Source organism: Lissotriton helveticus, chromosome 1_1 (genome assembly GCF_964261635.1).
Source record: "Lissotriton helveticus chromosome 1_1, aLisHel1.1, whole genome shotgun sequence".
Lineage (NCBI taxonomy): Eukaryota > Metazoa > Chordata > Amphibia > Caudata > Salamandridae > Lissotriton > Lissotriton helveticus.
In genome coordinates, this window is record NC_136057.1 from 1,055,053,713 (window position 1) to 1,055,076,550 (window position 22,838).

At 42.4% G+C, this 22,838-nt stretch overlaps 1 protein-coding gene across 2 annotated transcripts in view; it reads left to right on the forward strand.

Annotated features, from left to right (window-relative positions):
* The first annotated feature begins 12,778 nt into the window (after positions 1–12,778).
* The window catches only part of LOC144820605 (regenerating islet-derived protein 4-like), a 31,348-nt gene continuing 21,288 nt past the window's right edge, over positions 12,779–22,838 (forward strand). Inside the window, exons 1-2 of one of the 2 annotated variants that reach the window (XM_078677946.1) lie at positions 12,779–12,985; positions 13,641–13,769. In XM_078677946.1, the coding sequence (XP_078534072.1) occupies positions 12,928–12,985; positions 13,641–13,769 (187 nt within the window). In that variant the 5' untranslated portion in view covers positions 12,779–12,927. The remainder of the gene's footprint in view (positions 12,986–13,640; positions 13,770–22,838) is intronic. The other variant, XM_078677945.1, reaches the window with a different exon arrangement.

Here is a 22,838-nt window from a genome sequence, read left to right on the forward strand (position 1 = left end):
AAACGCGTAGGCGTATATTCTGATCTGCTAATGTTTTCCTGATGTTTCATTTGCACGACATTAGGATTCTTCCATGATATGCTTATTTTTGTCAAAACTCTGTAAATTAATTGATTGAACTTATTTGTTATTTGGTGTATTGGTTTGCCAAAAGTTTTATTTTCTGAAGGTTTGTCAATTGTTTAGCAGATCTACCACTTCCCACACTGGTCCTTTGAATTCCCCAGGTTGTGTGCTGCCCTTCTGAAGGAATGTGTGAATGTAAGTGGGATGACTGTGATATGTATGAGTAGTGATTTCATGATGGTTTGATGGTGATTTTATCCTGTTTCGTGTCCTTTTTTCATTTTTTGCATTAATTCATGAATGACATGATGTACTAAGGTTCATCTAATATGCCCTGCAATTTAATTTGATGAATAAATAGCTATTTAATAGCATTTCCCAGTCTGGAATAGGAGTCTTGATTTGGAAGACATTAAGTCATACAAGTGGTCACATCAGTATTGGCACTTCTCTCTTGTTGTTTGGCAGATCACTCCAGGCGGTGGGGACCACTATGAGGGGCTGCCAATTTCCGCAGGCACTCCCAACGTCAGGGAGAGGGCCACATGACACACCAGCGGCCGCTCACAAGCTCGTCCAGGTGGGGGAGCCGCCAAATCCAAGGCCTTGGCCCGCTACTGCAATACCGCCACTCCCTGCCAAGTACCAACCGGCTCAATCAGGGCTACGATCATCGGCACCCGTCTGCCATTGCTCAAGAGTAAACGAGGAGGTATGAAAGCCGGATAAATTTAGGATAGTAACAGTGGCTGCATGGAGCTTGCTCAAAGAGCGGCCATTTTAGGCTGTGGTAAGCTCCGTCCCCCCTTTGGTTTATAAATATGGGATATTATATGTTATGTAGCAGGGTTTTGGGGTTGCTCTGTACATCGCTCTGATACCTTTGGGTCATTCCTGTGCTTTATAAAACACTCTAACTAAAAAACAAAGTAAAAATATATAAACTGATAGGATACATGAACAGTAGCACTAAAAGCAACATTACTGTTAAGAATAAAACATGCTTAATACCCTAAAACAATTTAGTGAAAAAGAACAAAATGCAATGATGAAAATGACACATAAATGAAGTAACTCATGAATTGCGTCGCCTTGAAATGCTTCTGGTTATGAATTGCAACATATTGTAAGAAAAGGCCTAGCCACGACGTAGTATTGGAAACCAAACTGCTATTGCTAGACCTCAACAAATGTATTAGAAGCTTCTTTGGAAATTCAACTATTTGTGACTCTAGCTTAATTGGTAGGAAGGCTGATAATCACTAGAAGAAGAAAGGAACTAACATTAAACTCTCTAATGTAATACCAATGAGCATAAGAAATATAGAATACACAGTGAGATTTATCGAAAGCTAGCTAAAAGACAGCAAGGCGATAAAATATTCAAAACATGAACAGTTGTACAGGACATGCTACGGAGACAAAGAGCTATACACTTGGTACAACATATACTTCTGCTAAAAGAATGGAGGAATAGCGGTGAATAACAAGAATATCATTCTAAAAATAGCAAATTGCAAGAACACTGCGTCACAAATATTGTCAAGTCAAAAATATAGAGGAAATGAATGTAGAAGGTAACACCGGGGCATATTAGCAAGAACGACGTTAAAATGATCACCATTTTAGCGGCAGGAAACTGCCGCTAAAACTGCGATAATGGGCTTGCTAATATGCGTTATAGAATTCCAATAGAAGCCCAGGTTAGATGTGCAGGACATGCCGCTAAAATTGCGATAATTTTAACGACGTTCTTGCTAATATGCCCCACTGTTTTTTGTAACAAGTATACTTTTGAAAAATAGTATATATAATATTGTTTAATTTAACATGCTTGTATTAAATATTGTTTCATAATTAATTTAATACATATTAGTTATTACATCCATTTTAGGTTTTAGCATTAATACAATAATTCTTTTCTTTTTTTAATTAATGAATTATTATTATTTTTTAATTAGTACTTCATAATTTAGTAGCGGGTTGTTGGGTTTGTAGGAGAATAGGGTCATAAGTTATTTACAGTTGTATGTTAATTAAATATTTAATTGCAATTAATTATGTCAATTATTTAATTGATATTTTAATAACATAAATTTAGGTTTAGATTATTTTATGTGTAATTTTAATGTTCTATAGTTTCATTAATAATTTATAATTAATTAGTTGGCTTGTGGTTTTATATGGGAATAGGCTCTCAAGTTATTTAAATGATAATGTACCTGTTTTTTAAAGTTAATTTCTTTCATGTTCAAATTTATATTTAATTATGTAATATATTCAATTGATGGATTATAATTTTGATGATTTAAATGTATTTTGTGATTTTTAATGTGTGATTTAAATTATATAGTCTAATTGCTGATTTATCATTTAATAGCAAGTTTTGTTTGTAGGGAAGTAGGGTGGAACATTATTCAATTTTTTTATTTGGGTTTTTTTCCCATGTTTTTATTATTTTAAACAAATATTTAATTGGTAATTAACCATGGAAATTATTTGACTAGTTATTTTTTATGTCAATTATTTTTTGTATTTTAATTAATTGTTAATTCATTGGTAAATGTACTTTTTGCTTAGCTTTTACTGTTATTTGTTTTACCTAATTACAACTTTAATGCTAATATTGTTTTATTTCTAATTCATTTTAATGGGTTTTTTTCAATTGGTGTTTTTTAGGTAGTGGGAGAGAAGTTAATTTTTTTATGTATTTATTTTGATTTATCTTTGTTAAACTATGTATTCTTATTTTTTATTTTGTAAATTACTTTTGTTTTATTTATAATGCATCTTTTTTATTTTGACTATGTTTCGATAATTTTATGGTTTTATGTATTACATTTTTTTTAATGATTAGGAATTGCAATGGTATATCTAACCCTTCATAAGTCCAACACTTTCCATGCTTTTGCTTACGTTTGAATGGGAATAGTAAATATAACCTCTCCAAAGTCCATCACTTTCCCTTTTGTTGCTTAGAATGAAGTGGGAATAGTAAATTTAACCCATTTGAAGTGCAAAACTTTCCAACTGTTGCTTAGATTGGAGTGTGAATAGTAAATATATGACCCCGCCAAAGTCCAAAACTTTCCACCTGTTGCTTACATTAGGAAACCAACCCAAAGTCCACCACGTTTCATGATTTTTCTTATGTACAAGTATGAATAATAAATCTAAAACCTCCAAAATCCAACATTTTCCCTTGAGTTATATATATTGAATTGGAAATAGTAAATCTTGCCATGCTTTTGCTTCAGTTAAAGTGGGAATATTTTATGTTACCCGTCAAAAGTCCAACACATTGACTGATTTGTCCTATGTTGGAGTGTGTTAGAATAGAAATATTCATGTTTGTGTATTGCTCTATGTAAGTTAGCATTCGCAGCACCATTTTCTATTCAAGTGCCATTTTGAATCATGATCGGAACTAATCCTTCGCTGTTTCCGAGAAAAGGCCTCTGTTATGTTTAGTTTCTGCAGTGTTGGGTTTTGCTTCACCAATAAATAGACTTTTAGTGCATACTTTTCTTTCTAGATAGAGGCCCTCTCCTACTTGTCTGGTGACGGCCCGACTGGAACAACCTTGGACATTGCAATTTTGTGTAAGATATGAGTGCAGAGATCGTTTTTTTGTACTTCATTGCTTAGCAGCGCCTGCCTGGAAAATTCCACTATGAGCGTATTTTAGCCCAGTTACGAAACGTACATAATGTATCTTTATGCTTGTTGATTTCAGTCCCTCTGCAGCACGGAAGGCTGAGAGGTGGTCATTAGTCACCCGGGTGACCCTAATCGGGCCACTTCCTTCAAGTGGGAATTGTAAATCTAATCCCTGCCTCCAAAGTCCACGACTTTCTATACTGCAGGGGCAGCTCCTCCGTAATGGCAGAGGAGCCACGCCCCATTACTCAGATACAGCAGATGATATATAATAAGTGATAATAAAACAATGCCATTATCATTCTATTTATCATTGTCTGACTGAGTGCCAAAGCCGGTGGAGTAATTTAGGGCTGGGCAGGGCCAGGCCATGACAGGTAGGAGGAGTGTTGGGCACCTGTAAGTGCACATGTCCATTTGGCCAGCCGTCTTAGGCAGGCTAAACTGACATGCGCGCTTAGCAGCCTCCAAACTGAGCTTAGTTGCACACCCGGGTGAAGAAAAGGCACAGGCTCCCTGAGCCTGAGCGAACATCAGGCCTGCCCACTCAGGCCAATCCCAGAAATGTTCTCATTCTAGTTATAGCTTGAGAACAGTGTCTGGATTGGGTGGGGAGCCTGTGTTTTGTGGCCACGGACTGCTGGGAGGAGAGGATCACTGAGGCGGCCGGCAGCAGCAGGTAAGTCAGTCTTTTTATTTATTTTTATTCCCCAACCCTCCCGCACTGCCCACCACTTTATATTGGCAGCAGCTACCACTGCTATAATGATGTTTATATTGAAGTGGAAATAGTAAATGCAACCCCTCCAGAGTCCAACACATTCCTAATTGTTGCTTTGATTTGAGTGGGAATAGTAAACCTAGTATCCCCATGTATTCTTGTGACCCTGCAACAGTCCGGCATTGAAGTGTCAGCATTGTCCAATCACTCACTGATCACATTATAATTTAATATACCGGGCAGGAGGGTTCAGTGTCATACGTGGCAACTTAACAACAAACTGCTCACATGTGACTCCACTGAAAAAGATATATAGAACACTATCCAGCAATTCCTCAAAGATAAAGACAAGCCGGACACGCCTATCTGCCAACTCTAGGAAACACTAAAAGCAATAGTTAGTGGGGCCTTCTTTGCGATTCCCGCAAAGCTCAAAAGGGAGCGGCGGGAGAAAGAGAACGACCTAGAAGCCACCCTATGCAAGGCTGAGGGAATGACTACAGGGGATTGCCATGGGTTTCTGTATCTGGCGCCAATTACAAGCTTACCCAACAGTGATGCTCTTACCTTCGAGTAGATATTCTCACAGAAGAGGTCCTTGCCACAAGTCCAAACTCCAACTTGGCAAGACCCCCAGGCTCTGATGGCCTCACCGCAGGGTTTTAGAGACTCTTTGGGCCTCACCATACCCCAATACTTTGCAATAATATTGGGGACTCAGGCACACTCCCCCCTCCATGAGAAAGAAAGTTATTATGGTTATACCAAAGCCAAGAAAAGATCTTGTGCAGTGTGCTTCCTATTGCCTCATTTCTATTTTGAACGTCAATGGTATCTTCATGGTATCCTGCAACTCGGTGGAGCCCCATGCAGGGACTAATTGATCCAGATCTAACCTGCTTCATCCCTGAAAGAAGTTGCAGTGATAACACCAAGCGCCTCCTCCACCTCCTAAATAAGGCAGACCAATTACACATCTCAGCATTACTTATGTCCATCGATGCCAAATGGACAAAAATAATCACAAGAAGTGATTTCCACTTCCTATGTGTGCTGCAAAGTGCAACACGCATTGAAAGATGGTTTTAATGCGTTGCACCTCCCTATGCCTCCCGTACGGAGGCATAGCATTCTGACACATTTCCAGGTTTACAATTTCTCGGAAATATGGCAGAAGCCATGGGTGTTGTGTGGGAACACCCACAGCAAAACCCATGGCGCGCCCATTTCACGCAAAGTGTTGTATGTAAAGGGGCCATATTTATGAGAACATGAAAAGCCACGCAGGGTGGCTTTACATGTCTTTGTAAATATGGGGCAGCAGGTTGTGCCACCAGTGTGTCACCGGCAGCACAAGGGGCTTGTAAATAAGCCCCAAAATGTATAAGCCTGTTTACAGAAAGCAAGCGGTTGTGGAAGAATGCCCCGGTTACTTACCGGTAATCTTCATTACTCCGAGCCCTAGTCTTCCTCGCCACAGTAATAACCAATGAACTATACTGTGGCGAGGAAGCTGGACAAATAGGTAATGCCCCGCTTACTTACCGGTAATCTTCATTACTCCAAGTTCTGGTCTTCCTCGCCACAGTATAGTTCATTGGTTATTACTGTGGCGAGGAAGACGGACGAGGAGGTAATGCAGTGAACTGACTATGCTCCGTAGGAGGGACTAACTCAGGCTGAGCAGCCTAAAACAAATAAAGCCAGCAAGTAAAAAAAAGCAACGATGAGCTACAAAACAAAAAGCTAACTTAAGCAATGGGCAGAATGCATTCCCAGGGAAGCTTTCAGAATGTCCTGAAGACGTCTTTAGCAAACCAGACAGCTCTGCTGTCTGGTATGCTGTTACCTAAAAAAGGTACCTAGCAGATACTACGGTGTAATTTCACACCACTGTCCATATAATTGCAGAGCTGTAAACCCCACTCAAGGGTAGGAAGTGGGTGGATCAAGACGTGGTTTGCCCTGAGAGTTTGTAAATGCCCATAAACTCATGAGTTTACTGGCATTTGACAAACATGCTCAATCCGTTACCACTTTTAAAAAGGTAGATTTGTTCCAGCAAAGGCTGTAGTAATTCTTCTTCCAGGGCCTGAAATGGAATAGAATGTGCCAAACTATATGGGCTCTGGGGGAAAAAGTTCCTCCACTAAGCTTTTTTAGGTCGCGTCTAGCGCAGCGCGCATGCGCTGCTCTAGGAGATGACCTTTAGAAATCAGTCAGCTCGGCGTGGTTTGCGCGCCGCTGCGAGATGGCGGATCGCGTTTGAACTCCGGGGCAACAGCGGCTGTCGGGACGAGTTCTGGCTCCCCAGAGACGACGTCTTTATACGGAAATCGGTATTTTCGACTTTGGAATATGCCGTGAGCAGCCTGCTAAGCTTTTCTTTATTCCACGACGTCTGGAACCTGTCTTTTTGTTGCTCTGACGCCTGGCTCACTGGATTTCGCAAGCGGACGCCATTTTGTTTTTTAGTGGCGTCGCTCGCGTTTTCTCTTCAGCAACCTGTGCCAAACCACCGGAACCTACGATTTATGCTGGGAATAGGTGATGTTACGCACATTTATGTATCCCTATGCTTTTTAGATGCATTGGTCTGTTCAATGGTTGTTTTTATGAGGCTGTTACATTTTTTGGCACTCTGTCTGAAGTCTCTGCCTCACTTCGACGCCATACCACTGCATATTGCTCAAGACTGCAGAATGAGATGTTTAACTGGCTATACTTTCCATTGAGTGGCTCTTAAGTTTTTCTTTTTTCAACGCTCTTTCAGCCTTTAATATGATTATCTTCACCCTTCTTGTCAGCGACCACCATTTTGCACCCTAATGCCATATGGTATTGATTCTGCCTTCCTGTTGTCGATTATATAAAGGCTTTTCTATATCTCTGTGCGCTACCACTTTTGCCTTTGTCATTTTTTGGTCCTCTTTTTCAGATTGTGTTCATACAGGTTTTCCTGTGTGAATTTTGTATTTTTTGATCTATACCTCATGGCTGATACCATGGGTCCCTCTTCTAATACTAAGCTCTCAAAAGGTGCTTTAAAGAGATCTAAACAAACATCCCCCACCCCGGAGTCCTCTCCAAAAGACACTAGCTCCACATTGAATACCATTTTGTCTCGCCTGAATGCTGTACACGATATTGCGCAATCTACTAAAACAAATACTGATTTATTACAAGTTGAGGTGGCGGCTATTAGGAATGATTTCAAAGCATTATCTCTTCGTGTTACCGATGCTGAGACACGGATTAGTGGGGTGGAGGACACTGCGCTACGACAATCTAAGTCGCTACAACAGATGGAGCGCTCAATGGCGGCATTACGGAGAGACCTCACAGAGCAGGAAGATTACAAACGGAGAAGCAATTTGCGGATTTTTGGTTTACCTGAAGAAGCGGAGAAATCAGCCTCATCTATGATAGATTTCCTATACCAATGTCTTCCATCTACCCTACAAATTTCATTTCAGAAGGATTTTGAAATCGAAAGGGCTCATCGGGTGTCGACTTTTAGACCCAAATCCTCTGCATATCCTAGGGTGGTCATTTTTAAACCGCTTCGTCATCAACATTCGGAACAAATATTGGCTCATATGAGGAAAATCAAGATAGTGAACTGGGAAGGCCATCGAATCTCTATATCGCAAGACTTTGCTAGAGATACTGTCACGCTCCTTCCTGGATGTTGATTGAACAACATCTTTCTTCTCCCTTGCCAACCTCTTCCTTTTTAACCACGTCTAGTTTATCTATTCAGTTTTCCCGTACGATCATTTTAGACACCATTGCAGCAGTTAGGTTTATTGATAAGAAAGTGGCTACCCCGATTCATAAATCGAGATGGTCTTCATTGAGGAGTAATCCTAGAATTAAGATTGCTATTGATCCCTCATTGATAACTTATTGGGCTTCTAAAGGGATTACGTTGGTTCGCTATCTATATGATTCCAACAATGATCCGTTACCCTTTTCCTCCTTAGCTCAATAATTTTCTCTCACTAATTTAGACTTTTATACCTTTCTAAAAATTAAAGTTGCTCTTGCTAAATTGCGTCTGGAGCCCAATTCTCCTGTTATTGTGTTGTTTCACATGTGACTTAGATCTGGGCATGTCGAATCCAGAATTTATAAATTTTTGTCTTCCACTTCTTCTGCCTTGCTTACTGTTACCCAACAAAAATGGTTAAATCATTTTGATAAAGTACTCACTGATCATATTTCTCCAGAAACTTGGCAGTTGATTGGGAAGCTTTCTCTTCACAATAAAATTGCCCCTTCTTTAATTCAATCTAAATTATTCTCTATCAATCTTCTTCATTGGACTCCTGTGCGTCTATACTCTCTAAATCTGAAAGATGATGATCTTTGTTGGAGTTGTGGGTTGGCTGCTGGTGATTATCCACATTTGTTCTTCGAATGCTCACTCTTACAACCCTTCTGGGATTTAATTCATAAGCATCTTATGTTAATTTTTCAATCTTAATTTCAGCTTTCCTTTCCCGTGATTTTGTTGGGCCCTTTGGCTTCCCGAGTGCCTTTGTCGTTGGATACCTTTGAGCTACAATTATTAGATCTTTTATTGACAGTAGCTGTTAAGGTGATTCTTATGGAATGGAAGTCTTTCTCTTCCATATCATACCACATTTGGTGGGCATTGGTCTCTTTTTTAAGAAGTGCATACACTTCGGTGGATGAGGCTCATCTTACCCCTAATATCTCTAGTAATGTTTGGAAAGCATTAGATACATATATGGATTTGGCTTCAAAGGGGTTGGTTGATCAGTATCCCTTTGTATCGTTTAGTTGATTGTCGTATTCGTTGTTTATATGTAGTGCCGCAGTAGATCCTTTCTCCCTTTCCATCTCATCTCCTTCCCCCCCTCTACTCTTTCCAATTTTCTCTTTTTCTCTCTCTTAAGGGTCCATTAGGATGGCGGGCGGACTTTGTCCGCCCGCCACCCTAACGGAGATCGGGACCGCCCGCCTAAAGGGCGGGGGTCCCGACATTGGTATTAGGATGCGGGCGCCACAGTGGCGGGCGCATTCCTCAATTTCACATTGTGGCGGGCAGTGCTCACTGCACCGCCCGCCACAATGTTAAAAACAAATGCACGCATTTGCATAATCGAACCTGCAGGCACCGCGCGGTGCCTGCCGCTGCGATTATGCAAATGCAGGGGGGTACCACACATACCCCCCCCCGTGTGCCACCCCCCTTTGGCCGTCACTCTGGGGGACCACAGGGGCCCCCCCAGAGTGAACACCGTATGCCTTTCCGTGGCGGCAATAGCATTGCACCATATTCAACATTTTCCGCCCCGGCTGCAAGGCGACCGGGGCGGAAAAGTGGCGGGCGCTGTTTCTTCCGCCGTGGTCCCCCCGCCATACTAATATGGCGGGGGGAATTCAGGGAAGGATGTCGGGCGGATTGCCCCCGCCAGGCTGGCGGTGGCTACCGCCAGCCTGGCGGGGGCAATCCGCCCGACATCCTAATGGGCCCATTACTGTCTTGGTTTTCGCATTCTTTCTTTTTTCTTTGTTTCCTTTCTTGCTCTACATATTTCTTTTCTTTTACCATGGTGATACTTTTGATGGCTACTTTAGTTCATTGGCATAACTCCTGTTGTCTATTGTATTATCTTATCTTATTTTATCTCAATCAAAACTTATAAAGCATACGATCACCCAGAGGTTTCAGGGCACTGTTCCGGCAGGCCTCACACCACGGAAAGTCACCTGCGGGCTTGCTTGTATGACCATGTTTAAGCAATCTTATACTTCTATCTTATTTTAGTACTTTACTTGTCAATGGACTACATAATATATTGTTTCTTCTTGTTTTTTCCATCAATTGTATCACTTTGTATGAATTTGACTATATGTTTCTTAAAATGTAATAACATTTTTGAACTAGAAATCAGTCAGCTCTTTTCAAGCACTCGTGATTATGGGGGCATCCACCTTGCGGGAGCAAGCAGCGGTGCACAGGAGCCATCTGTTTTCAATTAGCGTGGCCACGCACGCTTGTTTACATTTGCCTGCTCGCGCCCGCAAGGTGGATGCCGCCACAAGCACAAGTGTTTCAAAAGTCACTTTCACTTTCTTGCCGGCTGTTCATGTCTACGTGCTAATAAGCTGTGGACAAGATGCAATTGGAGATGAAGGCTTGGGGATTGTTTACATCGGTCGCTTTCACCAAAATGGGGTCTGCTCGCTGCCTGCCAGGATTGTTTGTTCCCATTTGAAGTATCTGTGAGTATCACAAGCACGAGTGTTTCAAAATGTACATTCATTTGTTTGGTTGGAATATATGGCTGACAAAACCTGCCTCATTTCACTGCCCTTTTCATGTGTTTCAACATAGCTGCAATTTTAGAACCTGAAGGGAGCATGTACTATAGTGCTGCATGCGCCTTCCTTGTGTTGACAACTTTCTTTATAGAGCCCACCAACACGACAAATGTGCTGGTTATTATACCGATTTCCAGCCAATAGGTGTTTTTACATCCTGGAACGAAGGCAGGTTATTTCAATGTAAACAGACTTTTCAGTAGATTTTCTTACATTCGCTTGCTCTCTTTTCTACTCTAGCTGTCTAATGGTTATGATGCTGACTTTACGAATGCTCAGTGCGTTGCTCTACTCTGCTTGTTTTTTCATGAAGCAGCCCTAGTCTTGCAGCTACGGGGAGGGGTGTCTCCGCTCTATCCCAGCCTATCTACACTAGTGTGTTCTTTCTTTTTATTTGAAAGGCACATCTTTCTTTTAACGTTTCTCTGTTTTTCTTTGTCACTTTTCATACTCTCCTTATTTCTTCCTGTCGCTCACTCCACTCTCAACGTCTCTCGTGTCTATATCGACTTTTCTCTCTTCCGTCTCCTTCTCATTTTGTAATTTTGTTTCTTCATCTGTGCCTCATAGATATCTCTCCCATCGCTCCGTCTCCTACGCCAATATCAAACTCACTTGTTTGTGAACTGTTTCTTTCTTTTAGTTTCTCAAGAGCCTCGTTTTCGTTTACTGTTTCACTCGTTCTTTGTCCCTCCTCCCCCTTTTGTTCTCGCATAACTCTTTATTCTCTGGTTCTTTTGAACTTCGATCGCTCATCAAGGTAGGCTACAATGATCAAAGTACAGCTAATAAAAAAATTGTATTATTCATAATTTGTGGATTTTCTTCTTGGATAGCACAGTTGTCAGAAATAAACGTAAATGCGACTGCATTGGCATGTTTGGGACGTTTCTTGCTTGATGACAGGAAATCACAACCCGGGACAGGTGTCTGTGTTTTGATGATGCTAAACAATTTCACAGGTAGCTTTTGTTTTGCTCTCGGACAACTTCTCAAATCGTGTTTCTCTGCTACACTGTACTTTGGACAAGGCCAAGGGCAAACCCCTCAACACTGGGCCCCGAAGTCCTTTCCAGCTGCTTGTCCCAGTGGAAAGTGTATGGGCTCTCTAAGGCTTACTTTGCATTATTTCTCCTGAGCTGGGCAGTGGTGTGGAAGACCTGGTTAGCAATGTTAATACGGCCTAACATGTTGACTATATTCAGTGCCGTTAGCATTATGTAGCGTGGACGACAAAATCAGGTCGGAGGGTTCAATCTGATGGAACCAGTAGGTGGATGAGCATGTTGGGAGTGTTACTTAGAGGGGCTTGAAGGTTTTTCTTAAAAGGAGCACATGTGAATGTAGTAACAGAAACCTCCACCTTTTTCTGGGTGAAAAGTATTTGAAAAATAAACTATGCCTTTTATAAAGGTTGTAAATATTAAATTCAATAGGCAATTCTGAAATACCTAAAAATGCTTATTTTCCTGCAGTATTCAGCATTTTTTTAAATATTTTTCTTTTTAAAACTATGCTTAGCAAACGAGAATTGGTCAAACCAATAAAAAAGGCACCCGGATTTTACAGGCGAGACCTATTGGCTTTGCCAATGCTTGTTTTGCTTGGTGTTGGGGACAAAAATGTTCATTTACACATCCGGCCGCTTTTCCCCAGCGCTGAAGGACTGGCAGCTTTACAAGCATACAGCTGGAAATGCAGGTGAATTTGCAAACCTTGTAAAACTGTCCGGGGCATTTATGAATCGGCTCAAGATCTCCAGGTAAATCCTGTAATAACCATACGGAACCGTTCAATATTATACACGCCTTGTCTGAATCTCTCAACTCCCGCCTTTTCAACCCGCCTCTCTCGTTATCTTCACCCCACGGCCCTGCCACCTGCCCCTTCCGTGCCATCCTGCCTCCTCCCGCACTCCCTATGCTGCGGGTCAACCATTAACAGAGCATCCGCCGAGACACCACAGGTGCATCCGGGTTGGCAGAGCACCGTCCATCACAAACAATGAAGATGTTTTTCATTAGGGAGGAGAGCACAGATGCCTCTGCTCTTATCTGCCGGTATTAGCAATTAGAAAAATACAACAGCTGAAAAAACGATTCCTATATTAATGTGTGATCAGCATGATTAAGGTTGACACATCTCACTATGAGGACAGAGACAGAAGAAGAAAGAAAGAAGGTGTGTGTCTGGACCAGAGAGATGGAAACCGAGGGATGAGAAGGAAGGACACATACAAAGGGTGAAAGGAAGCTAGAGAGGTGGGGTGGGAGAGAAAGAGAGAGGGTGGGGAGGAATACAGCGGAAGAAGGAGCGAGAGTGTGACAGAGAAGAATATACATAAATGGTTTATGCCAGACAAGAAGAGGAAGAAAAAGAGAGGGAGTGAGAAGGGATGAATGAGAAAGAGAAAACAAGAGAAGTATGGGGAAAAAGAAGGCGAAAGAGTGAGCAAGACAGAGATAAGGGGAGCGGTAGAGAGGGGGGAGAGAAAGATTAGAGAGGGGGAGATAAAGAGGGGTGAATGGACAGATAGATAGATAGATAGATAGAGAAGTGATATTCAAAAGCAATGATAGAGATACACAGAGAGGCAAAAGAAAGAGCTATACTCAGGGTGAAAGATTCGTGGAAATAGAGAGAGAGCGATACACAGATAAAGACATACTGAAAAGTACACAGATAAAGATGAGAAAATAAAGAAAGTGATGGAGAACAAAAGAAGTAGAGAAATGCGCACAGGCACACACAGACAATGGACAGGGAGGTAGCGAGGGATCGTAGGGGCGGTCTTCCCCTTTACCACGAATTCCATCCAAAGTTCCTCTCTTTCCAGGCCCCTCACAGGATGCCGTAGCAGCCCTTACTCTGTTCCAGAAACTTCCCCGTCACAGCCAAGGACACTGGCCTGTTTCAAGACCGTCTTCTCCTGCCGGAAGAGCGTCCAGACTCCTAGCAAACCTCGGTAAGACTCAGTATCTCTTTTATTAGAAGGTTCTTCATCTCCGAGGACCAGTTGTTCCCTTCTTGGGCAAGCGAAGAATACCAGTGAAGACCCATCAATTAGCACCTCCAGGAAACACGTTTGTGTTCACTTTGAACTAGAAGCCAATTCTTATCCGCTTCCATCACCCCTCACCCCTGGTCTGCTCATCTCAGGCGAACATAACGTGTTCCCAACCAAGGTTGCTGATATGAGCAGGTTAAGATATTTACATCATTTAAAATTGATGTTATTTACTTCAGTAATAATAGGCCGTTTTCATTACATTGTTTAATACATTCTTTTGATTGTTTTTACTGAGCTACGACACTTGCACAAATATATTTGAGATTTGTCTACTCCACCTGTCAACTTTAGAATTGATTGCTCTGGCATCTAAGCTTTCAGTCAAATCTGACCTGTTTCAAGAAGCATCTTAAATCCTGGCTTTTTTCTCTGCTTCTATAGTTTTCCATAAATATTGTTACCCTGGCACAGTATTCCACAGGCGCTAGCACCAAGACGCCTATGGGAATTCGTTGCACTTTTTATTATTGACAAGGATCGATCTCTGAAACCGCAACATGGCTCAGTGATATCTTCCTGCTTTTTCCAACTTCGCAGTTATGATCGCTTTGGTCATGAAGAAATGACTATGCCAATTCTCTTTACTTGGGTCTTCCTAAACACCTTACACAGAGGCTCCAGTTGATCGAAAACCAGGCTGCTCCGCTGATTTATCAGCTTCCCAAACGCTGCCATATTTCTAAAGTGACAATGGACCATCACTGGCTCCCAGTTGCACAGAGACCCACATTCAAAACATGGTGCACTCTTTTCAAAGCTTTGCACATGTAAAGTCCAGATCTCATTACATCTCGGATTCGCAAGTATTCCCCTACTAGAAATCGTAGATCCATACATTTGGACTTGTTAGTGATTCCTCAATTTAGGTGGAGTCAGGGTCTCAGTCATTGCTCCTTGGGTCTGCAACACATAACTCAGGACCATCTTAAATTATGGGAAGTTGAGACAGATGCTGAAGACTTGGTTCCTTAAGCAAGCATATCAATAAATATCCTGAGCCGTGTTGGGACAGTTACCTAGCGCCAAGAGACCGTTTGGTGTATATGCACTCCACAAGCTACAGTAACATAACATTTATAAGTACAACAAATCAAATGTTTGCACATCCGCTAAGTGGCTCTGTCCATGGAACATGCTGGCCGAGCCCCCGAAGATGCAGGTGAATGCAACACCCTATGTTAGCCTCTGTTGTAAAATTATATTTGTATAGATAGAAAAAAGATAGCAATTAGAAACAGTGGGGCAGATTTTCAATAACTGGCGCATCCCTGCATATCAGCAGGGATGCACCAGTTATTGTGCGTCACGGCTGTGCTAACATGGATGCGCCGCATTTACAATGCGATACAAAAGGGGATCCCATGAGGCACAGGGTCAGACTGATTTGCATATGGCCATGTCTGAACTGGGGTGGCTGAGTGAGCTAAAGAATGGTGATGGATTAAACCCAGATCAGTTGACTGGGGGTGAGTGTTTGATTTGCTCAAACGCTCCGTCCATCATCCCCTTTTGTATCGCTTTGTTCGCCCTAAGTGTGGCAGGGTATGCTCAGACGTGAGTCCCTTGCTCACTTGGCCACTGGATTCAAGATCCTCTGCAGATGCAAATGACCTCAGTAACTTCCACCCCATCACCAATCTCCCTTTTCTTTCAAAGATCACAGAAAATGTGTTGCAAAACAACTGTCCCAACACATTATGGATAATAATCTCCTCGACATGTTCCAGTCGGGCTTTATTCAAAACTGCAGCACTGAAACAACACCGCTGCAAGTGATCGATGATGCGCTGCATATTCTTGATTCAGGGGAATCGTGCCTTCAGATTCTTCTTGACCTCTCTGCAGCTTTTGACACTGTTAATCACACCACCCTCCTTAACATTCTTCAACAGAGAATGGGCGTGGAAGGCACAGTACTCAAATGGTTTGCCTCTTTCCTCACAGACAGATCCCAAATGATCAAGATTGCAAATAGTCTCTCGTCTCCACTAGTGGTTGGTCAAGGCGTCCCTCAAGGTTCTATCCTTGCTCCCACTCTGTTCAATCTCTATCTGGAACCATTAGGGAACCTTCTAAGCAAATCTGGAATCCTCTACCATCTCTACGCTGATGACACCCAAATCTACCTCAAGGTGTCTTCCCCTCATGATCTCTCACTACTCAGCTCTACTCTCAACACTATTCACAACTTGATGCTAGTTCACCAACTCATTCTCAATCCCTCCAAAACGGAATTCCTCCTCATATCTAACTCTCTCTCGCCGCCTCCTGTTCAAGCCTGGATGGATCAATCAAATCTACTCAACAGTAAACCCATCATTGTGGACTGCGCTAAATCCCTAGGTGTCATACTAGACAAAAGACTCAACCTAGTCTCACACATCAACTCCATGGCCAAGAGCGCACGTTATCAACTGCGACTCTTATGGGGGATTTGTCGATTCTTCCCGGAGAATGACCTAAAAATCTTGGTCCAATCGCTAGTTCTCTCTAGACTTGACTATTGCAATTCTCTTCTGACTGGCCTTTCCAAATCTCACCTCTCGCCCCTCAAATCCATCCTCCATTCAGCAGCTCGCTTCATCTCAGGGTCCAAACGAAATGACCACATCACTCCTATTCTGTCTTCTCTCCGATGGCTTCCCATTGAGGCTAGAGCTATCTACAAAACAGCGTGCATCACCCACAAAGCTTTGCACTCTTCCTCCCCTCGCTATCTGGCGAATAAACTCAAACTGTCTGGAGGCTCAAGACCTCGGAATGCAGAAAAGTTCCTTCTTGAACGCCCCTCCTTCAAAAGAGAAAAACTGTTGGCACAATCGTTCTCAGGGAATGCAGTGAGAACCTGGAACTCGCTTCTTCCTTCACTCCGTGCCATCACCTCCATCCAGATCTTCAAAGCGGACCTCAAATCTCTTTTATTCCAAAGACACTTTCAGAACTACTTCCCTCCTCCTCAGACCCTGCCAGGAAGTTCTTTAATCTTTGTAAATTTGTCACATATGTTTATATTTTTGATGTACATCCTGTGCTTGCTGTGTTTGAAATTGTTTTCCTTTTGCCTGCATTGTTTTGATTCTATGGCCTGCTATTGCTTGCCAGGAAGTTCTTTAGTCATTGTAAAATATGTCATATTTATTCTTACTTTTGCTTGTACACTCTGTTCAGGCCATTTTTGTTTGTTCTATTCCTGCAACAGTTCTCTCATGTAACGTAACTGGTTCTATTGTACAGTGCTCTGACACCTTCGGGTAAAGTCCACGCTTTATAAAAATGCATTAAATTAAATTAAATAAAATAAAATAAAAATAAAAAATAGCCTGGCTGATGAGGATTATGAATCCGAAACCGGTCCCAGGATGCTTGTTTCCGGTCCAGGGAAGACATGGCTTGGCAGTTCGGGCTGGACTGTTCCCATGAGGCACAGGGTCAGACTGATTTGCATATGGCCATGTCTGAACTGGGGTGGCTGAGTGGGCTAAATAACGGTGATGGATTAAACCCAGATCTTTTGACTGGGTGTGAGTGTTTGATTGATTCAGATGCTCCGCCCATCACCACCCCCTTTTGTACCGCTTTTGGCCGCCATAAGTGTGGCAGGGTATGCTCAGACGTGAGTCCCTTGCTCACTTTGCCACTGGATTCAAGCAAGCCGGGCTGAAGATGGCTGGAATGCCAGAAACCGGTCCTCGTAAGCTTGTTTCCGGTCCAGGGAAGACATGGCTTGGCAGTTCGGGCTGGAATGTTCCCATGAGGCACAGGGTCAGACTGATTTGCATAGAGCCATGTCTGAACTGGGGTGGCAGAGTGGGCTAAAGAACGGTGATGGATTAAACCCAGATCTTTTGACTGGGTGTGAGTGTTTGATTGATTCAGATGCTCCGTCCATCAGAACCCCCTTTTGTACCGCTATCCTGAAAATGCTGCGTCAATCCTTACGCCTGCTTCAACCTGGCACAGGGTTTTGACGGAGCATGGCCTTAAAAGTGACTGAGTGAAATCTTGTAGATTTCACTCAGCCAATTTTAGGAGACCTTCATGCGCCAGAACGCCCCCCCCGCGCCGGACCGCCTACATGTGGCGCAGGGCTTTACAACGTGACGCATCTCCCAGGTGCGTCACGTTGTAAATACCCCGCAGCATGGCGCTGGCTTTGCGCCGACGCTGCGTCACAAAAGTGATGCAACGGTGGCATAAAAGAGGCACACGGGGCTTGTAAATTTGCTTGAGAGTGTAATTGTTTATCCACTAATAGAGCAGTACTCAATTTTGTATTCACAAAAGCTAAAAGTGGAGTTCAATTTTCTTTTTTGTGATTCTTACTCCCGATACTACATTTAGACTTAGCATAATGACAGTTTTTATCTTGGAATGTGCCCTGTCAGTTTGAGGGTTATGTCAATATACATAGATGTGTTAATCAATGTTGTATATACAGTAAAAGGACAAGATGGCAAAATGTAAATTTTTAGGAGTAGAGCTAAGGCAGGAGTGGCTTAGCTTCCATTGGTGCAGCAGGTGCAGTGGCACTGGGCCCAGGGACCTGAGGCACCTGCTGAACCCTGATTATTGCTGTATTTCACAGTTAGCACAGCAATGAGGGGCGAAGAGGTAACAACATGGAGAAATAAAGACATTTCTCCTCGTTGTGCCTCCCCTGGGAAGGCGTAGCATTTTGACGCATTCCCAAGTTTACCTGTCTTGGTAAATCTGGGAATGCCTCCAAAATCCATGGGTGGATGCGTTGGAACACCCATGCTCCACCCATGGAACGCCTTCCCACGGCAGAGTAACACAAGGCAGCAGCATGCGCTGCCATGCGTTACTCCCTATTTACATACTAACGCAGGATCGCGCAAGGTGGCCTTGCGTTGTTTGGTAAATCTGACTTTAGTATTGCATTGCCCTTGCGACACCTTGCGTGACACAAGGGCAGCGCTATACTATGATAAATCTGGGGCTCTGGGCTGCTTTGTGAGGGGGGAGCTTTAATATATATGGGGCATTGGTTTCAGCAGTGTCTCTCTGCAGCCCACAGTCAATGAACAGGTTATTGTAATATACATTTCCCTCAAAATATTCAAAACCCAGTGTTTTTTCAAAATATATGCACATTATATTAGTCATTCCAATTAGAATACCTTCATCCCAATACCTGTGGAAAACCATTAGTGCCAAAAAGGGTTGGCTTTAGTGTGAAGGTTAGGATACCAGCTACGTTTCCGAGTTAGAGAACGGTTTGGGTCATGATTATGGTTTGAGTTAGCTTGAGTAACAGAGAGGATGAAATGTATTTTGTCCATAATGGAATTCATTTGGTAGGTTCATAAACAGTCATTGGCAAAGCCAATAGGTCTCGCTTATGCGAAAGCTATTGGCTTTCCAAATGTGTTTTAGCTATGTTGTACAACAGTGTGGCTGAGCAGCATGGCTAAAAGTAAAGTTAGAGAAAATAGTAAAGCAAAGTTACTAAACAAGTGCTATGATGCAGCAAGCGCTGACTGCATCGTAGCGTGCAACATGGCTAAAAGACATTGGCTAAGCCAATGGCTTTTGCATAGGTGAGACCTATTAGCTTTACTTTTGCTTATCCTGTTACCGGGTTTGCTTACCCTCCCTAAGATGGTGCTTTGGTTCACAGTAAAACTAGAGATTTCCCCTCAAACATGTCTGCCAAGGAAAAAGCTGGGCTCTGAAGACTTATATTGTATACAACAGAAACCCTTGCCCATCAAAGTGAATTGATGCTTCAGTTAATAAATATAACAAACCAATTGACCTTTCATTCTGCATGCTTTTCAGAGGAAGGCAGCATGCCTGCTCTCGTCCGTTACTCATAGTGTTAGGTCAACAATCATAGGATGGAGTGCGCAATACACATTTAATTTAGTTTATAAAAAAAACACACTGTCCAGCAGATGCGGCATGTTAATATTACTGAAGCTGCGCTATATTGGAATCATATTTTAATAGGCAGTTTATTGACTTTATTCCTGCTGGAATGTGTTATGTTACACGATTGACATACCTTAATCCAATCCACATTGGTTTGCTACCTTTTCCCGAGAAAAATACTGGCCTTATAAAAAAAGCGCTGTGACACGGCCAGCACTGGCCGTGTCATAGCATTTTTGTTGCTTATGGTGGGCAGCAAGGACAAAAGAGGGGGGTGGTAATGTTAAAGAAAAAAAGCATTATGGCACACCCAGCGCTCTCCGCGTCAAAGTGCTTTTTCTTATGGCAGTTGTAGGGGTCACAATAAAAAACAGGAGGATGGGAGGGCAAAAACAACATGGATAGCGAGAGGGTGGGGATGGAAGGAAAGAAGCAACATGGTCAATGGTGGCGGTGGGAGGGTAAGAAGCAACAGTGACAAAGGTGGGTGGTGGGAGGGTCTGAAGGAACTTGGACAAGAGTAGGGGGTGGGAGTGGAAGAAGCAACATGGAGCGGGTGTGGGACGAAGAAGTAACAGGGAGTTGAAGGTGAAGATGCAACACAGACGGGATACATAAATAAAAACAATAGTACCAGAATCATAGTGATCAGTGGATGGACATCAGAAGAGCACATATCAAGGTAAGTTGATCACTACTTTGTCCATACTCCAAACCAAAGAACAGGAAATGACATCAGCAAGCACTGACGAATTAGGAAGCAGTAAATAAGAGGGACAACGAAGACAGCAAATGGTAAGCAATGTACAGGCTCAAAGCCCCTTATAGTACACAATACATCTCACAGCGACAGCACATGCACCGCTGGCAGGCGAGACCTAAGCACACGCCATGTACTACTAAGTAACATTTTGGTTACAAGGGTTTCTTCAGTGTTGGTTCTCTGTAATTCTGTCCCTTTAGTACAAGTCCATGGGCTCCAGAATCCACAGGAATATGTAGCTTCTTGTTTTACAGAGCATAAAGAGCATAGGAATTTCTATGCATTTATAGTGTCTAGAGAGCCACTTCGATGGAGAATAATCAGAAGGGTCCAGTGACGTGTATTTATGTAAAAGGAGCTTTGCATGTGACAGGAGTATGGATATTGACTGAAGAGAAATTCTGATTGGATAGGACATTTTGAGCTGGTGCACAGTCCTTGGGCCAGGGCATGTATAAAAATGTTCTAATAGGATATGCCTGGAAACCTTTATTACCTTAAATGCAACCACTGTTCGTCAACAAGTCTTAAGCATACATATAGAAGATATAACCATTCATTTAATTTCACACAACTAAAGCACTAATAAATTAACTATTTTTAAATAAGGTAGATTACTACAATAGCCTAATTGTGGATGTCCTTCAGAACTCTTTCCTTCTCTGCATTAGACAAGGGTCTCAACTCCAGCCTACTTCAGTCTCTGGTCATCAAACTGGCTGAGACTCTGCCAAAAACTTTTCAAACTGCTAGTACTGGCATACAAGGCTGTACATTGCCTAGCCCCTGAGTAACTATCCAACTCTCTTACCCGATACACTGCTAACTGCACCAAAGATTGCCAATCTGCATCTCCTGACCTCGCCTAATCCTCCATGCACCACTTCTAGATTCCACTTATTCCAACTTCTAGGACCTCACCACTGGAATGCTCTTCCCCCAGAGCATGTACCTCTCTTTGGAAATTCAAAACAGCCCTGACGAGTCACCTCCTTCTGCAACAAAGTAATCCAACAGCTACCCAATGTAAAGATGTATGAATGTGTAAACCGTTGAATGTAGTCTTAGACCTATAAGTAAATGTGTATTTTATGCCAACGACATATAGCAGCTTACTAACTCATACTCATTCTCACGCTCACAGCCAGTTTTATGTCAATGTTCCATATTGCCTAATATATCGCCATTCTTCTTATGTACAGCATTTCTGATTGAAATGCTATGTCCACTGATCAATAAATATATATGCAAAGTATAATGTGTGAACTTGGGAGACATTAGTGGACTGGGCAGGCGGTTAGTGATAAAAAGAAACTGGAGATTATTTGCTTGAAAGCTCTGGGAAAGGGACGAATTTCAGGGGATTGTGGTTTCTAGAAAAGAGATTTACTTCAAGACCTGTTTCTGCTGACAGAAGGGGATTCCGCTTCATGCTATTCTACCATAGCATCTATTTTTTTATCTTTCTATCACGATATTATATGCAGAATATGCAATAACACTGTGTAGTGCAGACAATTCTATATGGGGTATGAAAAATTTACTATTCCTAACTGTATATCAGCATAACTTGAAGATGCATATATCACCAAGGTACGTGGATGTGGAGCTGCGAATAGTACGTTTCTACCTATCTCGGTATATTTACCTTCAGTATATTGTGTGCTCATTTGTCTGGATACAATATTTTGGCAGGATGGTATTTAAAAGGCAATATTGTGTCGTACATCCGGCATCATGTCCTAACTCTGGTCACGTACAGACTCCTGGATGAAATGGCTGAGAGCGTTGAATATATTTACACATGCCTGTTGAGCGCCAGTCTTCCATAAGGTTGTAGTTCAACACAGTCAAACACTAACTCCTTCAGGAAGCAAATTGCTTCATCATGTCATTTTAGTGTGGGAAATAATGAAATACATGTTCTCTTTTGTTAAGCAGACGTCCCCTGTTGCTTTATATGTCTCTCCTTATGTTGATGAGTTAGACTGAAAGGAGTTTCCAAGGTATATTAAGTTTTAAACTTCCACTGTGGAACAGCACAGTGCTGTTTACAGATAAACATAAAGGGTGTCTTTGGTGGGGAGTCTTTTTCATTGTTAACTGTAACTGGAGGAGTATTGTTGCTCTTCCCTAATATGGGTCATTAGCAAAAGACATTGGTTCCTGCTGGGAAAGAGTTTGATTAAGGGGCTATTTATTAGCGTAGTGAGCGGGCGCTCGCGAGACGCTAAGCAGCTCATCATGTTACTTACCCTCCATTACACAATGCCCACAGGTGCAGGGCTAAATTGCACAGTGGGAGC